At 40.2% G+C, this 21,574-nt stretch overlaps 1 protein-coding gene across 2 annotated transcripts in view; it reads left to right on the top strand.

Annotated features, from left to right (window-relative positions):
• The window catches only part of LOC140356322 (BMP/retinoic acid-inducible neural-specific protein 3-like), a 15,932-nt gene extending 2,876 nt beyond the window's left edge, over positions 1-13,056 (top strand). The window contains exons 2-7 of one of the 2 annotated variants that reach the window (XM_072441190.1): positions 1,525-1,727; positions 4,461-4,669; positions 8,174-8,279; positions 8,911-9,147; positions 10,459-10,681; positions 11,748-13,056. In XM_072441190.1, the coding sequence (XP_072297291.1) occupies positions 1,525-1,727; positions 4,461-4,669; positions 8,174-8,279; positions 8,911-9,147; positions 10,459-10,681; positions 11,748-12,870 (2,101 nt within the window). In that variant the 3' untranslated portion in view covers positions 12,871-13,056. Of the gene's footprint in view, positions 1-1,524; positions 1,728-4,460; positions 4,670-8,173; positions 8,280-8,910; positions 9,148-10,458; positions 10,682-11,744 lie in introns of both variants that reach the window. The other variant, XM_072441189.1, reaches the window with a different exon arrangement.
• The last annotated feature ends 8,518 nt before the right edge of the window (positions 13,057-21,574 follow it).

The following is a 21,574-nucleotide window of genomic DNA, read 5'->3' as shown; positions in this document are numbered from 1 at the left end:
GGGCACTTAAAACATGGTGCAAATGTGTGACTTTGCCAGGGGCTATGTTAGATTAACTATTGTTTTAATGATTGCCCGTCTGTATTTAAATGTCTATGAGGAAGAGAGTCACTCAGCCACCGCACTACATCTTAAACTCACCCATTGACCAGAGATGACTTTGTAGAATAAAATAGAAAAAAACAAAACCGTGTTTTTTTTTGAGTGGTAGTAGTTTAGTGCGGAATGGAAATGCTGCACAATGGAGTAGTTTCTGTCAATTGAACTGGCTCATAGTATCTAGACTTGGACTGTCTGTCACTAGGAGTTTTGGCTGCACTGACTGCGATGAACAGTGTAGTAAACTCCTCTCATCAGAGACATGCTGAAACCAGAGCTGTGTCAGAACTGAACGAACTACTTGGATTAGTGGTGAAACAAATTCACATTCTCTTGCTATAGACCAGACCTGCACCACAGATAGATTACACTTTGACTTCTTTCATGGTTGGTTCATCGAAATTAATTTCTTCTTACGTTACAAAAGGAAGCATTTGGTGAAAGTGTTGCTGCTCTTGAAACGGACACCTTTTGCTTCCAAAGAGCTACAGATTGACAAGTGAGCTGAACTATGCTAATGCGACAGGTGACGAGTCATTACTGTTAATATAAATGTCTGTGAAAGTGTTGCATCGACTTTTACATTTTATTCCTTGGGGTTGAGGTATTTTACTGAAGTACATTGCACAGTATTGCCTCAGTTTTTATAGTACTTCGAGAAAATCTTAATACAGTGGCTCAGGTGGTTCATCTCCTTATTAGAAGGTTTCAAGCCAAAACTCATCAGTGCAAAGGCTTTTCTTGTGTCCTCCAGGGTTTGTGCACAAGGGTGTGTGTGTGTGTGTGTGTGTAAATTACATTTCAAATTAAATTTGTTTAGTAAAGAAACCAATTTCAATGATAAATTTAAAAAAGCACTCAAATTACAAGAGAGTTTATTTATCAAACCAATATAGGATGTAGGCCTCTAATGATTAATCAATGACTAGTTGACTATAAACAATAATTGTATCCTATCGTTATCTGATCTATTCCACTAAAACGTGGGCCGTAAAACACACCAAAAATGTTATCTTTTTTTTTTAAAAACTCTTTATTAGTAAATATCATCTATCGAAAAGCCTTCAGATCATATTTAAAACTCTCATTTGTTGATAGTGTATTTAAAAAGTAAAATAACTCGAAAAAATAATTGCTGACTAGTCGACTAAAATATTGCAGCATTAAAATAAGGGGCTGCAAGGTTCAATTGACTTTGATATTTTCTATATCTACTAATATTAATATCAACAAACCTTTTCCACTTCCATCTGAGAGTTTAAACTGGATTATTCCTGATGGTAGTGAGTGACCAGACATCCAACAGATTTTCTTAACCTTCACTAAAGCTTGAGTCTAAGCTGGAAATATTGATCTTTTGTCCATACAGCAGCACATTACAGGCTAAAGATCTCTGCTTGAGTGCGATGTTTTGTTGTGCCACAGGGAGTTTGGTCGATGGAAGGTCAACAGTTTGGCCGTGGAGAAGCGGGACAGTTCATCAGGCAGCAGGGGTCTTTCGCCGCCCCTTGACCCTGAATTCATGCACGTGGTGAGGCAGCTGGGACGTCGCCCGAGCCTGCAGACCATCACAGAGAGCCTCATTAAGAAGTATGGCACTCACGTCCTCATCTCTGCCACACTGGGAGGTACGCCACACAACAGTCGCTCTGCTTCCTACATGAGGAGGGGTTTAAAACAAAAGCATCTGAAACTTATGTTGTTTCAAAGAACTAATCACCTAATATTATCTTCAATGTTAGCGCCTCAGGAAAAAGACGGGTGATTCCTAATTCAGAGGTTGAAAAAGCATGCATTTTAACCCAATATTAGGGGATTTTCTTTAGGGGTGATTGGGTTAAATTAATTAACAAGAAAGAAATGCATTAAGAACGTTCCAGTTTTCTATGATTCACATTAAATGTACAGAAAGAACAAAACTGCAAAACCTCACAGTTGAAAACCACCATTTTGTAATTCTTATTAACACTTAACACTTGAGGTTTTTTTTTGTAGTTTTTCCTGGCCGAGAAGGAGAGTCTAAGGACAGAGGACCCTGGGACATCGTCCCTCGCCACCACAGACATTGTCTGACTCCATCGCCACCACAGACATTGTCTGACTTCATCGCCACCACAGACATTGTTGATTCATTTCTCCCTGTGGCCCTCAGAGGCAACTGTTGTTGTGATTTTGGGCCTTACAAAAATAAATTGATTTGATTTGATTTGACTTAAAGTTGGGGCCCCTGATTTTTTGTGCAAATTAGTACATTTTGGGTTTTCCCCTCAGAGTACTTTACATTGTACTCTTTAAAAAGTTAAGAGTACATTGTAAAAGCAGCACAAAATGAGCGTGCTGCCTGCATGTATATAAAGATTTCATTTCTTGTCAAACCTGACGTAAGAGCAGCAGCCCTCTGATTGGTTGTGCTTGGTTTTACTTCACAGTCTGAAAAAGCTGTTCTGTCACTGCCTGTGTGAATATTATTAATTACAAACTAGTTCTACTATTTTAAAACATCCTTCTATAGTATGAAATCAGGGATCCCAGCTTCAATACAGTTCATAATCAGTCATCTCAAATAAGTTAAGGATATTAATCTTGTCGTGTTACTTAGTAAATAGTTAATAGTTTTTGATTCTTCAATATCAGACAATAGACAAGATATACTGTAATTACCTTGACATGTTTTGACGGTTGTTTTCCCACTTTCCTGAACACGGGACACACTTCTCTAACAAGAACAACCAGCGAGGGGCGTGGTCAACAGCTCTTAGTACATGTCACACCAACACGTCAAAGTAATTACGGCACATCATAGTAGTTTCAAATGTTCCACGACAAGCTGACTTACGGAATCATAATAAGGTGACTTGGTTCTTGGACGGTGCTGGAACATCAGCGTCACCATATGGCACCCCAGTCTGAACGTCTGTTGTCTGTTCTTATCCACAAAGCCCATAATGCATTTCTTGAATCAGTAGTTTGCCTTACACTCCGCACTAAATCACTGTTAGAGAAGTAAATTGATGTTCAATTGAAGAACAGTGAGAAAATTCTGTCTAAAGCATCAGCCGGCAAGGAGAAGATCTTGTTTGTTGTGCTATTATTTATACGCCACCAGCTGCTTGGCTATTTTTCTTATGAGTTATCAATAAGCTTTAACCCGATGGAACAAAATTCAGCTGGAAATCCCTATTATTATGTTTCACTCAGTCTCAGCCTTGGCTTTTATTTTATTCCCATGACTTCGGTAATTGGCCAGAAATCCACAGTAAACATACGGTTTGGCTGTCACAGTTTCAGAAGTTTTTTCCCCTCACAATCCTTCTGTTTTGTACCAGTGTTGAAATAATCCCTCCAAGCAGAAATTCAACTAAATCCATGAAGACGATAAATTCAGATGCTCCGACACAGAAACACAAGTTCACAAAGCGATTTGGAAGCGCTCTCTCTGCTCCTCATAAATAGACATTCAGCTGCTGTTATGGGTGTCGACTCTGAAATAGCCCGACTGAGACTAGTGGTGGCTCCAAAGTCAAAGCAAAACTATTTCAAAAGCAAAATTGTTTCAAAAGCAAATTTAAATCACATTGAGAGCAACATTCACTGCTTTTTTGAAATTTATTTATTGTAATGTAACTAAGCAAGCTTCTGAATCCTAAACTTATGCAGAGGACAATAATTAATGAATTAGGATGGATTCTTCACAACAGTCGGGGAGTTGAGAGGGATAAAAAAGAAGAGGAGAAAAACACAAACATATACTCCACTGTTTTTTCACACTCTGCATGTAACTACACACATTTATCTTGACTTGTTAATGTTCTCTTTATGGCCACAGTGATAATGACTTAATGGAATCATACCACATCACATTGTTTTACAGCGTGTCAGAGGTCGTGGTGCAGAAGAGCAGCTACCATTTCAGGACACTTAACGTACAGTTAATGTACAGTATAAACAAATATATTTTATATATTATAACAGGCTTCTTAAAACAGCCTTGAATTAAAACACCATATTTACAATTTTATCTTTTAGCTTTAGAAATATTTATACCTAATCTTCATGAAGCGAATCACGTCATAGATCTCCATGTATCCATCCACCCACATGATATTTTTAAAGTACTCAATTGCCTGTTTTTCAAGGACATAGAAATAATATTCTAACCTAATATTCCCAATAAATGTTTGTTAAACAAAATGTTCTCAGTGGAGTATATTTTGCCTTCGGTTGCACAGGCCAGGTTCAGTCTTTCTCTTCTCTCCCTTAATCACTGCCGCGCTTCCACCGATCTATAAAGATGTTAATGAAAGATGATTAGCGCTGCTCAGTCAGAACTAATGAAGCCCCGGTTTTCTCTCTGGCACCAGGGGAGGAGTCTCTTACTATATTTGTGGACAAGAGGAGGCTGAACCAGGAGTCTCCATCTGCAGACAGCGAGGCGTCCAGCAGGAAGTCCAACTGGACGGGGGCGGTGACACTTGAGACACTCCACCAACTGGCCGCGTCCTACTTCACCGACAGAGAGAGCACACTGAGGAAACTGCACCATCTTCAGATAGCGTCTAGTGCCATACGGGTATGATAGTGATGCATGTATAAATAAGCATTATGAGTCAGTGTTTGCCAGTGGTGTGGTAGCTTAGGAACAGAAATAAAAACCTACAGTTTCCCAGCTTCGCTGCCCCAGGAGCAAATGGGGAAAGTACGGCAGCTTGAGCACTATCCTCTGCTTCTGACTACTTTTCCTATCAACAATATTTCATATTTCAGTTCATCTGTGCCTGTTCATTGTTAGCATGTTTTTCTCAGGGAGTGCTACTGTTTCAGACACAGGCCATTCTGACCAGTAGATCCGGATGCTCCTCAACCGCCTGGAGAGATGGTTTCTAATCTAGATGAACGGTTCTTCATCTGCCCGGCATCTGCTAGATGAGCCACCCTCTCTCCTCCTGAGTGGTTCTGGTTACACAGTTTATCTACAAATTGAAGCACATCAGCCTCTACGTCCATGGGAGTAGGATCTCTCCTTCACTGTGGTTCTCCCCCAGGTTTCTACTTTCTCCCAAAGGGTTTTGTAGTTTTTCCTTGCCAAGAAGCAGAGTCTAAGGACAGGGGATCTCTGGACGTTTGCCAATTTCCAATGAGCATTGTTTAATTTGTCGCCCTTTGATGAAACTGCTGGTGGGATTTCGGGCGTAACAAAGATAAATTGAATTTAATATATAATGTAATTATAAATATAGCCTTTATACTGAGTTTAGACTCACAGTTTACGAACCACTGCTTATTTCAAGTATTTGAAATATTTTAGTGCCAAAACACTTACAATTATACATTCAGTTATGCTTAAGTCTGGACAAGTTCACCCTTCTCGTCAGGGCACTGATGCATGTGCGCCATTGTGATGAGAGAGGGAAAAAGGTGTGAACACTGGACCGAGCCGGAGCCGCGAGTCGCTAAGGTAGGATTTCTCTCCATAATTTTGGAGAGTGGGATGTGAAACAGGAAGAGCAGAAGAGGACACTGAGGAGCAGAAGCGCTGGAGCAGGTTTGAATAACGAGTCATGGGCCCACAAGATGGCACGAGCCCCGATCACCGAGCGGCTGGAGAAGCCCCTGTACTCCTCCAGTGGAACGTGTGCACCAACAGCATGCGCAGATTATGGAGATAACATGCTGCAAAAGTAACAAATTACGTTGCGACCTCAACCATTTTCCGAATGCCTCTCCCTGTTTCATGCTACAGCTTTCCTCACAAATAAAGCCTTTGGGCCAGAAACGTAAAAAAAACCCAAAACATTTTAAGTCAAACACACATCATCAGTATAAAGCTTATTTTAAAATGGTTTAGAGGAAAGTCTTTGACCTCCATTATCAGCCAGCAGTCTCTCAATGTCACACTTTTTGTGGTCTTTATTCAAATCTACTGACTAGTTAAATAGAGGCCAGTGTCAGGAGTGGCTTGTTTCTTTTCTGTTTTCATACTCATCAGCAGTGACGGTGAGATGGCTCTAATGGTCTAATCAGCACAAGTGTTTCATGTTGAACACTTGCTGTAGTGCAATGTGAGTGGTGCCTATGTCTTCTCTTCTCTCATGGTTTGAATTAGTGGTTTACGGTTTTATTTAGAAAGAGTAGCAGCAGTTATCTTAAACACACTGTGTAAATCCTCAGACTGATGCTTTTACTGGTGCTTTTACTTTGGCTTGAATGGGAAAAGGTGGCTGCTCATGAAATGCTGTTTGTTAAAGGAACAACAAGTAATGTCATCGTCATTAAAGTGTTTCTGAAAGGTCAACATGGATTGCAAATCTATAGCCATTGCAGGGCTGCTTTTGCATTTAGTTTGGTTTCCACTAGATCCCTGCTTAAACACATAAACATGTGTGCAGAGGGAGACGCGCAGAGATCTTAACACTGTTGATGAAAATGAATTTACATCTAGTCCAGTAGAGCATAACTATTCTGAATTTCTACAGCCTGCCTGACAACATCACCTTCACTGCTCTACTTTACGTCAAGTTAAATGAGTTTGCTTGCTGAGCTACCTTAAGACTCGCTTGCCCTGAAGATAACGATTATGAATGAATCACTTAATTCTAGCTCAGGGAATGAATTTACCTAATTCACTTAACCAGGTAGGATTAAGAACAAATGCATGTTTAGAAACGTGCCTCGATACATGCCGATCTACCTGCTTCTACCACAAGGTACAGATATGATTAATAAAAAGGGAAAGGGTATTGGCTGTGACATGTAGCCAAGTAAAGTTTATAAGACTCGTTTGAAAAAGTATGGCTGCACTACAGAGCATCAGCACACTTAAAAACACCAATCATTCATTTCTTATGTGGAGTGGCTATTAGGCTGTATTCATTATTCAGGCTGAGGGGCAAACTGCGCCTTTAGAGTGAGCGTCCCAGCCCCAACCCGTCCCATCTCCAGAGCCGGTTATGAATCAGCCTGATTGATTTGAGATATCGTGCCATTAATTTCCAGCCAAGGTCCTTTCTCCATTTACTTTAGTAGCATGTGTGGAGTTGAGAGGTAAATTAAAGATGAGAGGTAGGGATGAACAGCAGCACCTACAGACCATCACGGTTCATTAGCGAGAGCTGGCTGTTCATCCTATACACGGAGTATGCTAACATGCTGTGAGTAGTACTTTCCTGAATGCCAACATCAATTACACATAGAGGCAAAGTGAACACTGTTTTAAGTTTTGGTCGCAAAGGAGCAGATTTTTCCTTCCACATCTCTACAAATTATTCTGTGTGAGCATAGGAATGGTTATAATTGAGGACCTTTACGGGGCTACTTCAGAGTGACTCTGCATTTGAGGTTGATTCGAAGCATAAAGAGCTTTTGATGAAGAATCTCTTGACCTTAAGATTTATTTAGTTTTAATGCAAATTAGCTGTTATTTACAGAACATGCTTGAAGGGCGTACTGTTCTTTCTATTAAAGTGAGAAACGAGCAACAGCAAACTGCAAGAATACACAGATCAGACTTAAAGTGCAATGTATGATTTCACCAATATCTAGTTAAAGCTCCACTTCATTACTTTTTAGCCAAAAAAGAGAGAAAACCTTGTTGTTATTGTTGTTGCTGTTGTTGTTGTTGCTGTTGTTGTTGTTGTTGTTTTTGTTGTTGTTGTTTCTGTTTGGCTTGCTATCTCCATGGGGAATGTTCCAAAGTATGGTTTTAACTTTCTATTTCCATGGAATTGTGCAGGCGAGTGACATGCCACCTCCAGAAAGAATTGCAGTATTGCAACGTAATTATTTGTTTTCTTAAATAAATGTTTAAACTGTCTGAAAATTGTGTTCCTTGTGTTTAGTTGTCCATGCATTTTGAATGGACTTTTGTATAGTAATGGCATAGGAAGGCCAAGATTCCTGTCATCTTAATTTATTATTTTACTTTGTTCTTCAAAAACTGACTTGCCACTTGACTGATACAAAACTATGATGAATATGTACCACATGTGCTATCCCACTAAACAAAGTAAAAACACAAATACAGTAATATCATGTCATATTCACTTTAACATGTAGTCTGTCTAAATGTGTGTTCCAGGTGACTGAGACCAGGACGGGGCCCCTCGGCTGCAGTAATTATGACAATCTGGACACAGTGAGCTCTGTGCTGGTCCACAGCCCAGAGAACAAGGTCCAGCTTCAAGGTAAGAGCCACATCCAACTGTTGTTTCTGCTCTACAAATGTAGGCCATTTACTGTATTCTGGTTTATGGGACACGTTTATGGACAGTTTGTACTTAAATTGGTCAAGATGAGTGAGTTTAAAGCTAAAATATCAAACACATTAAAGGTAACTCTGTAATAGCAATTTTCACTCCATTGTCAAGAAAAAGAAAATAGATTCTCAGATATTAATTGAAACTAGAGATTCATTTGAACAGGTATCAATAGTGACAAAAATAAACAAAGTTTGACTTTTCTCTGAATAGTTTCAAATGGTAAATAGTTTCAAACTAGCAAAAGACTAATGGTACCATATGTGAAACCACTGTTTAAATGAAAGAATATTATTTATTTAGTTATTGACTAGACATGACGAGAATATTCGGTTAATCAATAATCGTGATTATTCTGGTTACAATATAATTGTAAGAACTAAAAATTGATAATTGTGAAGCAACATTTTCTATTTTGAAATCAATCTATATTCATCTATAGACCTGTAAATGTAAAAGTCTATTTTTTTTTATTTTTAAATAAACAAATAAACAATAAACAAAAAACAAATGATTCCTACTGTTATTACTAAATGTTTGTTTGATGTTTCTACCTCAGGGTTGCAGGTCCTCCTCCCTCGTTACCTGCAGAGCCGCTTCATCCAGGCGGCGCTCAACTACATCGGCTGTAAGTCTGAGGGAGAGTTTGTTTGCCATGGCGGAGACTGTTGGTGCCGCTGCAGCGTGGACTTCCCTCAATGTAACTGCCCACTCTCAGACCTGGACAGTCTGCAACACAACCTGCTGCGTGTCCAAGAGGCCTGGAGGAGCACCAATCAGGAGTTTGAACAATCTGGTGAGTCTTTGGCATTTACATTCACTGAAATCCTTATGAATTCCTGGGGATGGTTTTCTTTGCTTGAATTATTTTACTCTACAAAGTGTCTTCGTGAACATTAATTCAGTATTAAGTATTTGTGTCATTCTGATGCTTTCTCTGCGCTGCAATATACCAGAAAGCAGCATCAATCTATTTTCACTCAAGTCTAACAAAAACATTTTTGACCAGCACATGGACAAATATATGGTTGTCCCCAGATGTTCAGAGAAAAATATGAATTACATTTCAAATCAATACGAGGAGTACATTGTTTATTTGTTAGTATGGATCCTCTTTAGTTGCTACCCAGGTTGACAACTAATCATCCTGGGGTCCACAACAAAACAGATTAGAAATGCCAAAAATAAAAAGAAAAACAAAAAATATTTGTATGTGGAACAATACAGCGTAAAGGAACAGAAAATACTAAGGAAAATACATTTACAGCCTCTTTACTGTGTGTAACCTTTTCCACCGAACAGCAGCCCTATTGTAATAGTTGTAAATAAATTGTTCATAATTGTCCTTTGCTGTAAGAGGACGCAATATCAACTCAAATTGAAGTGTATGAGCTGATCACAGTGGAATATCAACTGTCACCTTGAATCCACGATTATAAGAAACAATTGAGTTTTAAAAAGTTGTTGACGTATTACCTTTTTAGATTATATACGAAAATGTACGCGGTAAGAAAATACAAAATCCCGACATTAACTGCATGTGAACAACAATTACAATAAGTTATTCTCATGTAAAAACACAACAAAAAAACATTACAGAATCGAAACATTTTACAAAAGTAGGCTGCAACAATATCAAAGGCAAGTAGTGGTGTTAAGGAGAGTTTATGTTTTAAACTTGGCCCCATGTGGCTCTCTACGCACTTTGTAGTTCAGGTATGTCTACATGTGAGGGAATATCTACAAACTATGTGATCCTGTCAACTGCATGCAGCCTTTTACAAGTGTGAGATCAAAGATAGACACACAGCTGTGAATAATTCTCTCAGGCTTCAGGCAAATACTTTGAAACGCTTTGTGGTATTTTTCTTGTTCAATCAAACAACACTATCAAGGCAACCAGTGCAATTTATTCATCAATAAATGAGCCTGCACAATTCTGTTATTCTGATACTAGCTGACAACAGGTTCTTAGAAAAATCCACAAGAATATAGACAGTATTTATTCATCTATTTTCAGAAACAATCATCGAAAATGCTGTGTGGACTATTGTTACCACACAGTTGCTACTCACATGCTATTTCACGTTGTTTTACCTGTCACCAGAGGAGTTCGGAGGCTTTGTGGACAGACTGCCAAAGCATTATGCTGTGAACACATCTGTGGTGGAGCACTTGTGGCGCACGGATGCCAACCTGCTGCAGCGCTACAGGCAGCTGGAAGCTAACAGCATCCAGCTCATCTCCAAAGCCCGCCGCGTCACTAACAAGCTCTTCAGCCTGAGCAAGAGGTGCAGGCAACAGCCCAAAATAGTCCTACCACGGCCGAGGTGAGTCGCAAAACAACACCAAGGGAATATTCAAAACCGCAGCCTTTTAACGGAAAATGCTGCTGGAAATGTATAATTATGACACTGGGCATTGGGGAAAGCACCCAAGTGAGGCAGCGCTTATTAGAAGGCACAGTTGAGGAGGGAAGTGCTGACGGGGCAGTGAGGACTCTCTGTTAACCGGAAAAGACAAGGTTGATTGTCCGTGGAGAGAATTTTCACTAACACGATGCAGGCCGGATCCACATTACAATAAATTTAAAGAAAAGTGTGCCTCAGTTGAACTGTTGGAAATGTTGTCTCCAGCAAAACCTAACACTTTTCAGAATGGGTTCGTCTACAAGCAGCGAGGCGATACATTATTGTTTGTCGTTGTCTGTGCGAAGGCAACGGAGGGTTTTCCAAGTCACTCCCTCTTTTTGCATGTTCAGCAGCGCTACCATCTGTTTTAATATCTATCAGAGATCACTTTGGCCGTAACTCAGATTTATGCCTCTCTCATGAACACTCCATATTGATAGCTATTTCTGCCTGGAAATTAACTAAATGATACAATCCATCAGCTCAAAAGTGAAATATATGCAAAGCCCTCTCAGTCTACAATCCAATTACAGTTTTTATCACACCTCTTTTTTCTATAAAAAGGAAATTCAAGAAAGTCAGTTTTGCATTTAAATCTGTTCAGATGGAAATTGCATTTTTATGTTTATGGTTTTCGGTTTATCTTTTAGTGTAGAAGCTGGGTTTTTTTTATTGTTAAAATAGCAACTGATCAGAAAGAGCTGCTTTTAAGTGCGGTCTAGAAGAATTGGAAGTTGATTTGGATTGACTTACTGTAGCTTCTGTGGCTCCAGCTGAGGCAGGGTTTGGATAGAATGACTGTTGTGTAAAATCCTAAAATAACAAAAAGAGCAAAATATGTGATAACATTTTATTCCAAATAAATATGTTGAGATTCTCCCTAAACTGTATACCATATAAATAAATGTTGCATAAATAAATGTGATGAATAAACTGTACTTAAATATGATTTGACTTTGACATACGTATCTCCTGTCCTCAGCAGACCGCTGCACTTCTGGCTGAGCTACTGCCTGTCCAAGCTTTACTGCAGTGAGAACAGCCATGTCGGAGTGTACAATGAGGGGGGCCGCAGCTGCTCGTGCCCTTACGCTGCTCTGCCCTGCCAGGGTGTCATCCCCTGCTCTGTGGGAGAGGGGTCCCGCTGTTCCTCCTGCTCTACAGAGAATCGCACACGCTGCTCCAGCTGTAACCCAGGCTTCAGTCTGACCCAAGGGGTCTGCCGTCCCGCTGTGCCTGACCCCACTGACCCTTACCTGGGGCTGGAGAGTGACCGCGACCTGCAGGACCTGGAGCTGCGTTATCTACTGCAGCAGCGTGACCCTCGCATCACTCTGCACGGGGTGTTTGTGAGCAACGACGTGCGAATCAACACCTGGTTCTACCCGTCCTGGAGGAAGAGGATGCTGCTTACACTCAAGAGCAATCGTGTCAAATCAAACCGCGTCCACATGCTTCTGGGCATCGCACTACAGTTCTGCCTCACCGCTAACAGCACTCTGGAGCCTGCCTTCTCTCTGTTTGTCAACCCATTTGGAGGCAGCCACGCAGAGAGCTGGACCATGCCTATAGGCCAGAGCGGATATCCTGACTGGGAGCGCACCAAGCTGGACAAACCGCTGGACTGCTATAACTGGACCCTGACCTTAGGAAACCGTTGGAAGAGCTTTTTTGAGACGGTACACTTTTACTTACGTAGTCGTATTCGGGAACCTGCTGGAGGCAATCGTACTGTAGTGTACTATGAACCGCCGGAGCCCACCGAGCCGGCCAGTAATGTGGGCTACATCAAAATCAACAGCATGCAGCTGCTGGGGTACAGCGTGCACTTTGACCCAGAAGCGATTCAGGACCTGATCCTGCAGATCGATTACCCGTACACGCAGGGCTCCCAGGACTCTGCCCTGCGGCAGCTGGTGGAGCTGCGCTACCGGGTCAACCGGCTCTCTCCTCCGGGGGCGCCTCACGTGGACCTGTTCTCCTGCCTGCTGCGACACAGGCTTAAACTGCCCGGTTCTGATGTTAGCCGCATCCTCACAGCTCTGCAGGCTTTCAGCTCCAGAGAGCCCAACCACCCGGAATACGAGGCCAACAAACTGTGCAGCTAAAAGCTGCCCATGTGTGTACCGACTCCTCCCGATCCATTTGTGTTACATGTGTGTTATACATACAAATTGTGCATTCAAAAGGTTTTTACAATCTCAGTGTATTTTTATGAAAGTACTGCTGTCAAAAGAAAACTTCTGTATTAAATAAAAGTGGAAAAAATAGGAATAAAAGTTTGGGTACAAACTCTCAAACGTTAAGCTTTTTTATTTAAAAACAAACTAACAAATAATTGAAAATCTTCAATCATACGGTCTTTATTTTTTCGCACAAAGTATCTTACAATTTCTTCCAACTGCCATTACAAAGTCAATGTGATTCCAGAAAGCTTTTTATTCATGAGGACCACTGCATTTGAACATTCTCTGCTTTTTCATACAATGTTTAATAATATTCCGTTTGTACTATGTAGTAATATTATGAACAGGACAGCTCCACTAGGTTTTAAGGTAGGGATTTTAAATTTGTATTAAGATTATTGTCACGTTATATTTGTTGTCAGAGCGTTGGCATGCATCAAACTCAGCCCTCCTAATCTGCCTCACACATTTAGCATGTTTGCCACCAGAGAGCTGCAGTGTTGTGTTGTCTTGGTCCATCTGGAGCCTGCGTATACAAGGTCTCCATTCTCCCGTCAGGGGCAGGCGGGCACAGATTACTAAATACACTGCGTTCCTCTGCCATTCACACTTACTGTGATGGATGAGGTCCCGCATCAAACAAGAACCCCAGGTGTGTGCGACAAGGATTATACATTTTGGGTCGAACTCTTACAGAAGTGTCTCGGACCAAACGGGAAATCATCTTTAATCCCCCAAAGGGCCGGAGCCTCAGGCGCTGCAGCTTTGATTAGACTAGCATCTTAAGACGCGACTTCATCAAGATTCACCGGGCACGTCTCTCCCGAGATTTAAGCCAGACACAATTTGCTCTGATGCGCCCGTTCCAAATGAATGTGAAGAGGCTGGTTGATGCAGATCTGTGCGATGTACAACACCAAATGAAAAACTGCTATTCTCAGTGGAACGCGAGTATAAAGATGTTAAATGATTTCAGCAGCAAAGGTTGGCAGAGCTCAAAGCAGTGGTTTCATCAGCTTATGTTGCAAAAAATCTTTGCATTTAGTTAGAAACATAAAACAAATAAGATGCAGCACAACTACTGAATCAAAATTACTCGTTCAAACTATTTTTTACAACTTTAAAGAACATAAAAATAACAATGTCAAACTGTATTGTAAGAAAACAACCTTTTATACATTTACTGCCACCACAAAAAACAAACCAACTTTTTTCCCATTTAAGATAAGATAAGATATTCCTTCATTGTCCACACATGGGGAAATTCCATTGTTGCAACGCAGGTAGATACAGAAGAAAAGAGCAGATCACTTACAATAAACAGAAATTCACATTCATACGCCCTGATTGTTGTTTACTTAAGTAATACATTGTACAAATACATATGTTTGAATATATATTATTGCTCCTTAAATTCAAACTAGCATCAGAGTATGACATTTAAAATCACTTACATCCTTTCATCAAAATTACTTCTTCTGCATTGTGCAACTGGAAAGAGAAGCAAATCATTTAGAAAAAAGTTTGACTTTAAAGTTGTTGTTGTTGTTGTTGTTGTTGTTGTTGTTTTATGGCGGTTGGCATCCAAGTGTTGCATTACCGCCAGACTTTATTCCTCAGACTTTGTCGTAGTTAAAGTGCGTACAGTGAATGTGTGTGAATGGGTGAATGGTTCCTTGATGTAAAGCGCTTTGAAGGTGGTATGAATTCACCATTTTACTCAAGAGTACTGTTACTGTAAATTATATGACTCAAGTAGGAGTAAAAGTACGGTGTCAGAAAACTACCGGTACTTTAAAAACACAATTTCTGCTACTCATCTCTGCTCTGCCTTTCAAGACCTCAAATATAAAATCCGTGTGATTTTCAATAATACGCACTGTGCAGGAGGAAGATGGTGAGTGTGTGGGAACAGGAGCATGTGGTGTGTGTTTAAAGCTAACATTGTGCATCTGGCTGTGGAAATGTGCAGCTGTGGGAAGCAATCCAATACACAAAACAGATGAAAGAGAAGAACACATGAGCTCCTCTCATTATGCTCACACTACACGGGCAAAAATAGCACATGTTAAAATACCCAGAAACACATACAACAAAGTATTTAGATGTATAAAGAATGGAGAGCAGACCAAGGTGTTTTTAAAGTAACAATATACAACAATATATTTCATCCATCTATCTATCTACAACCTACCTACAAACCCAAATACTATTAGCCAATAATAACATTTGATGGTTGTTGGTATTGCAAAATCGATATGTAATTTGATTTAATATAACATTTATACATTGTGGTAAAGTAAAGTGCACGCGGGCTTGAGTTTGATCCGAGTGCAGCCGGCTGGTGGTCCTCTGTGGGAACATGAGTTAGACTAATGTGTGTGTGAGTTTAACAAGCGCGCCGCCCCGAGAGAGGGGCAGTGAAGGGGAAGACGTTATGGAGAAGGACAGGCCCATGGGAGGCATCAGGAATAATAGCTGACAATTCTTCAGAGCAGCGCAGACTTTAACAGGCAACAGGGAGGCGCGCTGTCAGGCATCACTCCAGCTGACCAACTCCTAATTAATCTGTGGATTCCGTTTTTTTCACTTCATCGTCAGCGAGGGTTTTCCAGACAATTATGATCATTGTGTAACAGGAATATTTCTTTAGCGACATTAGTCAAAAAGTAAAGACATAGTGAGTTTGGAATATTGACAATAATGTAGATTTATTTAGGACTGCGGGTTTCATTTACATTTCTTTACAAAGAAGAACGTCCCATTGAGTTGAATTGCCCTTGTCATCTAAAGGTAAAACAAACAACATCTGATCAAATACATCAAATCCTACGCTGCTCTCTATTCTTTTAGGGGGTAAATATTTCTACCAGCAAACATGAAGCTGTGGAACTAATCATAATTCAATTGAGATCATTCATTCATTCATTCATTTTCTGTGCTTGTTCAAGGGTGGCTGGAGCCTATCCCAGTGACTTTGGGCCATAGGCGGGGTGCCCTCTGGACAGGGGTCAGCTGGTTGCAGGTGTAACACAGAGACATAGACACACATACCAACATTCACTCTCACATTCATTCGCTTATTTAGAGTTGTCAATTTTGCCTAACAGATGCATGTGTTTGGACCAGACAAAGCCCACGGTGACACGGGAAGGACACGCAGACTCCACCCAGAGAGATCATGTGATGTTGAGATCAAGATTCAATCATTTGTTATTGTCAATGACAGACGTTTGAAGATATAAAATTCCCTGTATGTTAAATGACACAAAGATTCTGTCTGATTTATGACCATGAACTTTATCATCAAAAGCATGTTATGTATTAAAAAAAGAGAAAAATAACTCAATTATTAAAATATTTTTCCATATCCCCCTAAAACCTATGCAGTTCTAATAAGTAACTGGTTCTTTCCTGAGTTTGTTCCTCTCCCTTCCAAAGACTTGTCTTCTGTGAGCTATTAAAAGGCCGTTCAGTAAAACGAGTTCATTTACGGAATTAAAAGAGTAGTCTTGTTCAGCCCCAGATGATTAGGAGTGTGTGGTAGAGCAGAATATTGATTAGATGTAATGTTACACCATTGGTGGATCTGTTTGGAAACAGCACTTCTGAATTAACTTTAAATAGAGTTCAATAAGTGGTGTGATTCTGCAAAGCTGGAATTGGACAAATGACAGCCATGTGGTATTATGCCATGCTCTAAATGTATTTGAATGTCAGACTGAGTTATTGAAGGGAAATATTTTTTTCTTTGGACATAGCAGAAAATCCTTTCAATCAGAATAAAGTTAAATCAAGAATGTAGGCCATGTGACAGCCTCCAGATAAGCGTAAGGAAGCAGATAGTGTCAAATTTATGCAAAGTATTTAAGCTTAAATTGTTTGTGGTCACTATTATAAATACACACAGTGAATTCACCAAATTATATGTATATGACATCAGTCTCTGCACTGCAAAATAAATTACTTGCACAGAAAGTGTGATCTAGCTCTTTCTGATTTCCATTTCCTCGTCTATTGCTCGACTGAACAGCATTTATAATGTCTTTGTACTCCATGCTCTAAGATATTACTTCTTTGCCAAAGAAAGTTAGTCCATCATATAGTTATTGTACAAGGCATAAACATCAAAGGAAAAAAATAAAATATTTTTTTCATCCTTCACTGCATTAACTCAGTGTTAGTATTTTAGCTTCTCATATTCTCAAAACATCTATCTGGTTCAAAACGTACACACACAAAAAACAAAAAGAAAATTCACTTTGGATGTGTGCATGGAAAAAAGTCCAGATATTTTCACTTTAGATTTCAGCCATGAATTCAGCCACAGAAACAATCAGACCAATCTCCACAGACACATCTATGCAGAGCGTTGTTCTGCCTAAATCTGTGTCACTAAAGGTAAAAGAACAAAGCAAAGCTACAAACACCTGCAACAGTTTTGGGATGGACCTGTTTGTCTATCTACATCCCATAATTCAAATAGGACATCCCTTCTGTGAGTTACTTTTCATGCCGTATCATATCAATATATACTGTTGTCACCCTTTGCGCTCTCACAAACTTCAAATCAGTCATTTTTTATGGTAAAACGATCATCATGCACTGAATGAAAAAGCTCTAGTTTGATTGAGACCGCTTCGTCCACTCCTCGCTCTCGGCCCATCAATCTCGCTTCAGTTTGCGAGCCGCCCGTGCGACTGTCCTCACCGTGATTAACTGTGCACTGGGGTTTACATTGAGTCTTTGTATAATGACTTAGTGCCAGCGCTCTCCTTTACTTTATTGCCATTGTTCAGCCCTTGCACACTCATTACCGCTGCAGACAGTGCTAATGACGCGGAGGGCCGAGGTGCTGTGCAGAGATGAAAGAAGGATCTCCATCGCCTCCCAAATGACTGATAAAGAAGCACAAACAAAAGTTCACCTGCACGGTCTGCGCAGACACAAATTCAGTTTCAGTTTCAAACAAACAAAGGTCTAGATATGTCTTTAAAGTTTACAAAACATTTCTACATTCCTGACACCAGACGCTGGAGACGAAATGCAATAATAAAGAATCATTTTTCTTTCAATTATAAGTTGCCATAATCTCGTCTGATGCATTAAATCTTGACAATGACGATTCAAAATACTACTTTTAGCTTCTGAGGATCCTTCTACACAATAAATGTTAAAATCAGAATTTTGGAGGTGAACTTTAACTTTAATTTAACTTTGCCTAATTCCCATCAGTCTCATTCCCTAACATGATTGCGTTGAATTCCCTTTTTCTGATTGCAATTGTTTTTACAATCTTGACAGAGACGCAGAAGAAGTTTACGCTGAGCCCCAAACTGCAGTATCTGAAGTAACCAGTGCAGCACTTCCAAGTCTCTCCATCCCAGTCTGACTCATTATCGCAGCGGCCTTGGAAGCGGCTCTGGTGTGTGCTTTGAGTGGCTCTAGAGCAGCACATACTGTATAATAGCCCATTAATCAGAGGCACGGGAATAGTACTGGAGGATCCTTACAGTGCAATCATGCTTAATGGTAATTGTCCGAGCCACTTTATGCATGTATCTCTGTGGCCGAGTGTGAGAGGTTCACATTGTTTTCTTATGGGAATGGCGTGTTCAAAGGGAAATAGAAATGTAATGTGTCATGAGGGAGAGAACAGTGTCATCATCAAGTCTAAAGAAGACAGTAGATTGGTGGTAAATGCACCTTTGCAGTTGGCTGCCAGCAACAACAAGGTGAAACTGGAATCACATACGTACATTACATTAATATTTACTTTTTTATTTATTTAAAAATACATGTATACACAACTACACAACACATTTAGAGTATGTCTGAATACAAAGTGTAGCAGGGCCGCTGTTAGCATTAGAACCACTTTGGCTTCGCCGCGGTGTCCTTGCCGCACCAGCTCGACGCATTCTTGTTTCATTTGTTCCTTTTCACTGTTTCTAGTTGAATATGAGACCGATTTTCATCATCTTGAGACCGTTTTGCTCCTTGTGTATCAAAGAATATATATGTTTAGTTTATACTGCTCCCAGCTGTGCCCATGATCTGTCTGAGTTTAAAATGTGGCGCTGCCCCTGCACATCTGAAACTAAAACCTCGCTTTGGAGAGGGAGTGGCTACGTCACTCGAGTCTTAGAATATAATTAGTTTAAATGATAAACAACTAAAGAGAAGAAGTAGAAGTAAGCCGTCTATATGTTCCCCATTTAATTGTAAAAGGAACAGTGCAGCTGCTGCACAAATAGCCTGTTCTTTCCTCCAGTCCATACTGCTTGGTCAGGCTGGTGCCCCTCGGGACCGTGGTGAAGTTGTTTGACATATTCGCTCACACCCAGGACACTACATGATTGTGCCGCATTCGATGCATGATACACGGTGTGTGTAGCGAAAACAATGTTTGTTTGTTTTCTTAATGTTGAAAAATACATTTGTTAAATACATATATGTGTGGCACGCCAAATATTGTTTTTGCTTTTGTCCAAGTAGGGTAATTTGTTGACTGTCCCTAAAAGACAGCACGGTCCCCTCGGGGCACTTGATGCCCTACGCACTGCGCGTTATGTGCGTAATGGGAGCAGAAATTGTTTGAGTCATGGAGGAACAATACTCAGGTATTAGTCCACAGTTCGACTATTCCCTCCTCGTTTGTGTACTCCATAAGACTGGAGTCTTCACAGAACGTTGTGTAAGTCGAATTAAACACAATACGGTGTAGTTTTTGGAGGAATTAAATAATTACAGTCTAATGTGTTATTAAATAGAGACCATGGTGCATATTTGTCCCAGATGGCGCTTTTATCTGACAAGCTCGTATATTCAATATTATTAATATTTCAAATTGTAAACAAACAATTAGTTGTGTTTATTTATTCAGCTCTGGGTGGCAGAGGGAGCCTGGCAGCTCTACAGCGGCCCACTTCACATTAATCAAACTCGGGCTGACTCGTACAGAAAGTGAGCATCTAGAGGGAGCTCTGTGATTAACACTGAATAACTTCCTCTTATGAAGTGTGTGGGATCAGCAATTTGGGGTCTGCAGGGAGTGCCGGAGAACAGAAGCTGCCATAACTGGACCAACAGCAATCCACCACCATCGAGATAAATGTGAGCTCTGACTGAGAAGACAATTAGGATATACAGGGCTCAATGTTTGAAGCCTTATTCGATGTTACACCATGGTCAGGTAAATGTAGGAGTGACACAGAGCAACCAGGCTCTGGTGATATTAGATTCTCTCATTCACCAAGAAAGCCAGAGAACACAAGGAGAACATTTAGAAACACAAAGCCTACTCAACTACAAATCGAATGCCAGTGTAGTTTTGGCTGAACTTAATTGTCCATAATTATTTAGACTCCAAAGTGGCATAAAGAGCCCACAAGTTTGACCCATTGTAACTCTAATGTTGCCCTTGCTCCCATACTCATAGGTTCTTTATCAAATAAAACCATTTTCGCTGTAATCCACTGAAGAATGCGCACATTTCTTCCCTGGACCTTTATATAGAACTTCATTTTATTCACAGCAGAGTCTGGGCTTAGGGCACCTGGACCCAGGCAGAAGTCGCATTACTGATGACTAAACTAGTCACTAAGCTACAACCTCCAGTGCAATTACATTTCCCACTAAATCCCCTTGGAAAATGGCTGTGTCCTGCCGGTGAAAGTGACTTTTCAGCAAACAGAGTGGTGATGGCAGAAGGCAGGGGGTCAGGAGAGGTCACTGTGGACCTAGTCAGATGGAGAGTATATGTGTTCAGCCCTGGAGCAACTCTGACTCACATCAAAGTACAGGGCCTACATCACCTGAAGAGGAAAACAAGCTTCCTACTATGGTCTATGATCACATGCGAGCAATCCAACAAAATGAGCAGTAAGAGGGGTGCAAAAAGAAATATGTCCAGGTAAGGTTCATTTTGAAATCAGGGTCAGACCAAAAGAGGGTTTGAAATTATACTGAGATTAGGTTTCTATGATTAGTCGCTATAATTACTCATTCTTTCAGGAGTGATCCCTAACCTCCTGATAATAGCCTGTCCTGTTAATCTTCTTTGTTCCCCTAACAGCCCTGCAATGAACCATAGAATTCTATATCAATAACAAAAAAATAAGAATTGCAAGAATCATAGACAGCAACAAATGAGTAAGATAAATTCAATCTATTCTCCACATACTTTTTCATTCAGAAAGTCTGATGTCGTCTCAAGGCTAGACTAGAAAAAAAGCTAATTAAGGATCAGTCTTAGTTCCAACAATTGTGAATAATTGTAAAATTGTGATGTTGCTTCCTCACTATAATCGTGGGTAACACTAAAATCTGATAATGTGACATCCTTATTTACATTTTCAACAACATCAGCAGAGGGAACAGTAGTATTGTGGGGATCTGCTGAGATATCTTTAACTGCAATAAAAGTAAGTACAACAATTCAGCCACCCAGGGATTTCTCTGTCACTTAAAGCACAAAGCTCATTGTGAACAAGCCCACACGTTCATAGACAAAATAATGACACAAATTCCGGTAATTCAAAGATAAATATGGAGCTATTTAAAAGTACTATGTGTTTTTGCGAGCTGAAGGTTAACGTCTGTCTATAAGAGTAGATTTCATCTA

This window comes from Eucyclogobius newberryi, unplaced genomic scaffold, assembly GCF_026437365.1.
Source record: "Eucyclogobius newberryi isolate DKJ021-1_F unplaced genomic scaffold, fEucNew1.0.hap1 SCAF_12, whole genome shotgun sequence".
NCBI classification, from domain to species: Eukaryota; Metazoa; Chordata; class Actinopteri; order Gobiiformes; family Gobiidae; genus Eucyclogobius; species Eucyclogobius newberryi.
The sequence above is the reverse complement of the archived record's forward strand: the minus strand, read 5'-3'. Positions and strand labels throughout refer to the sequence as shown.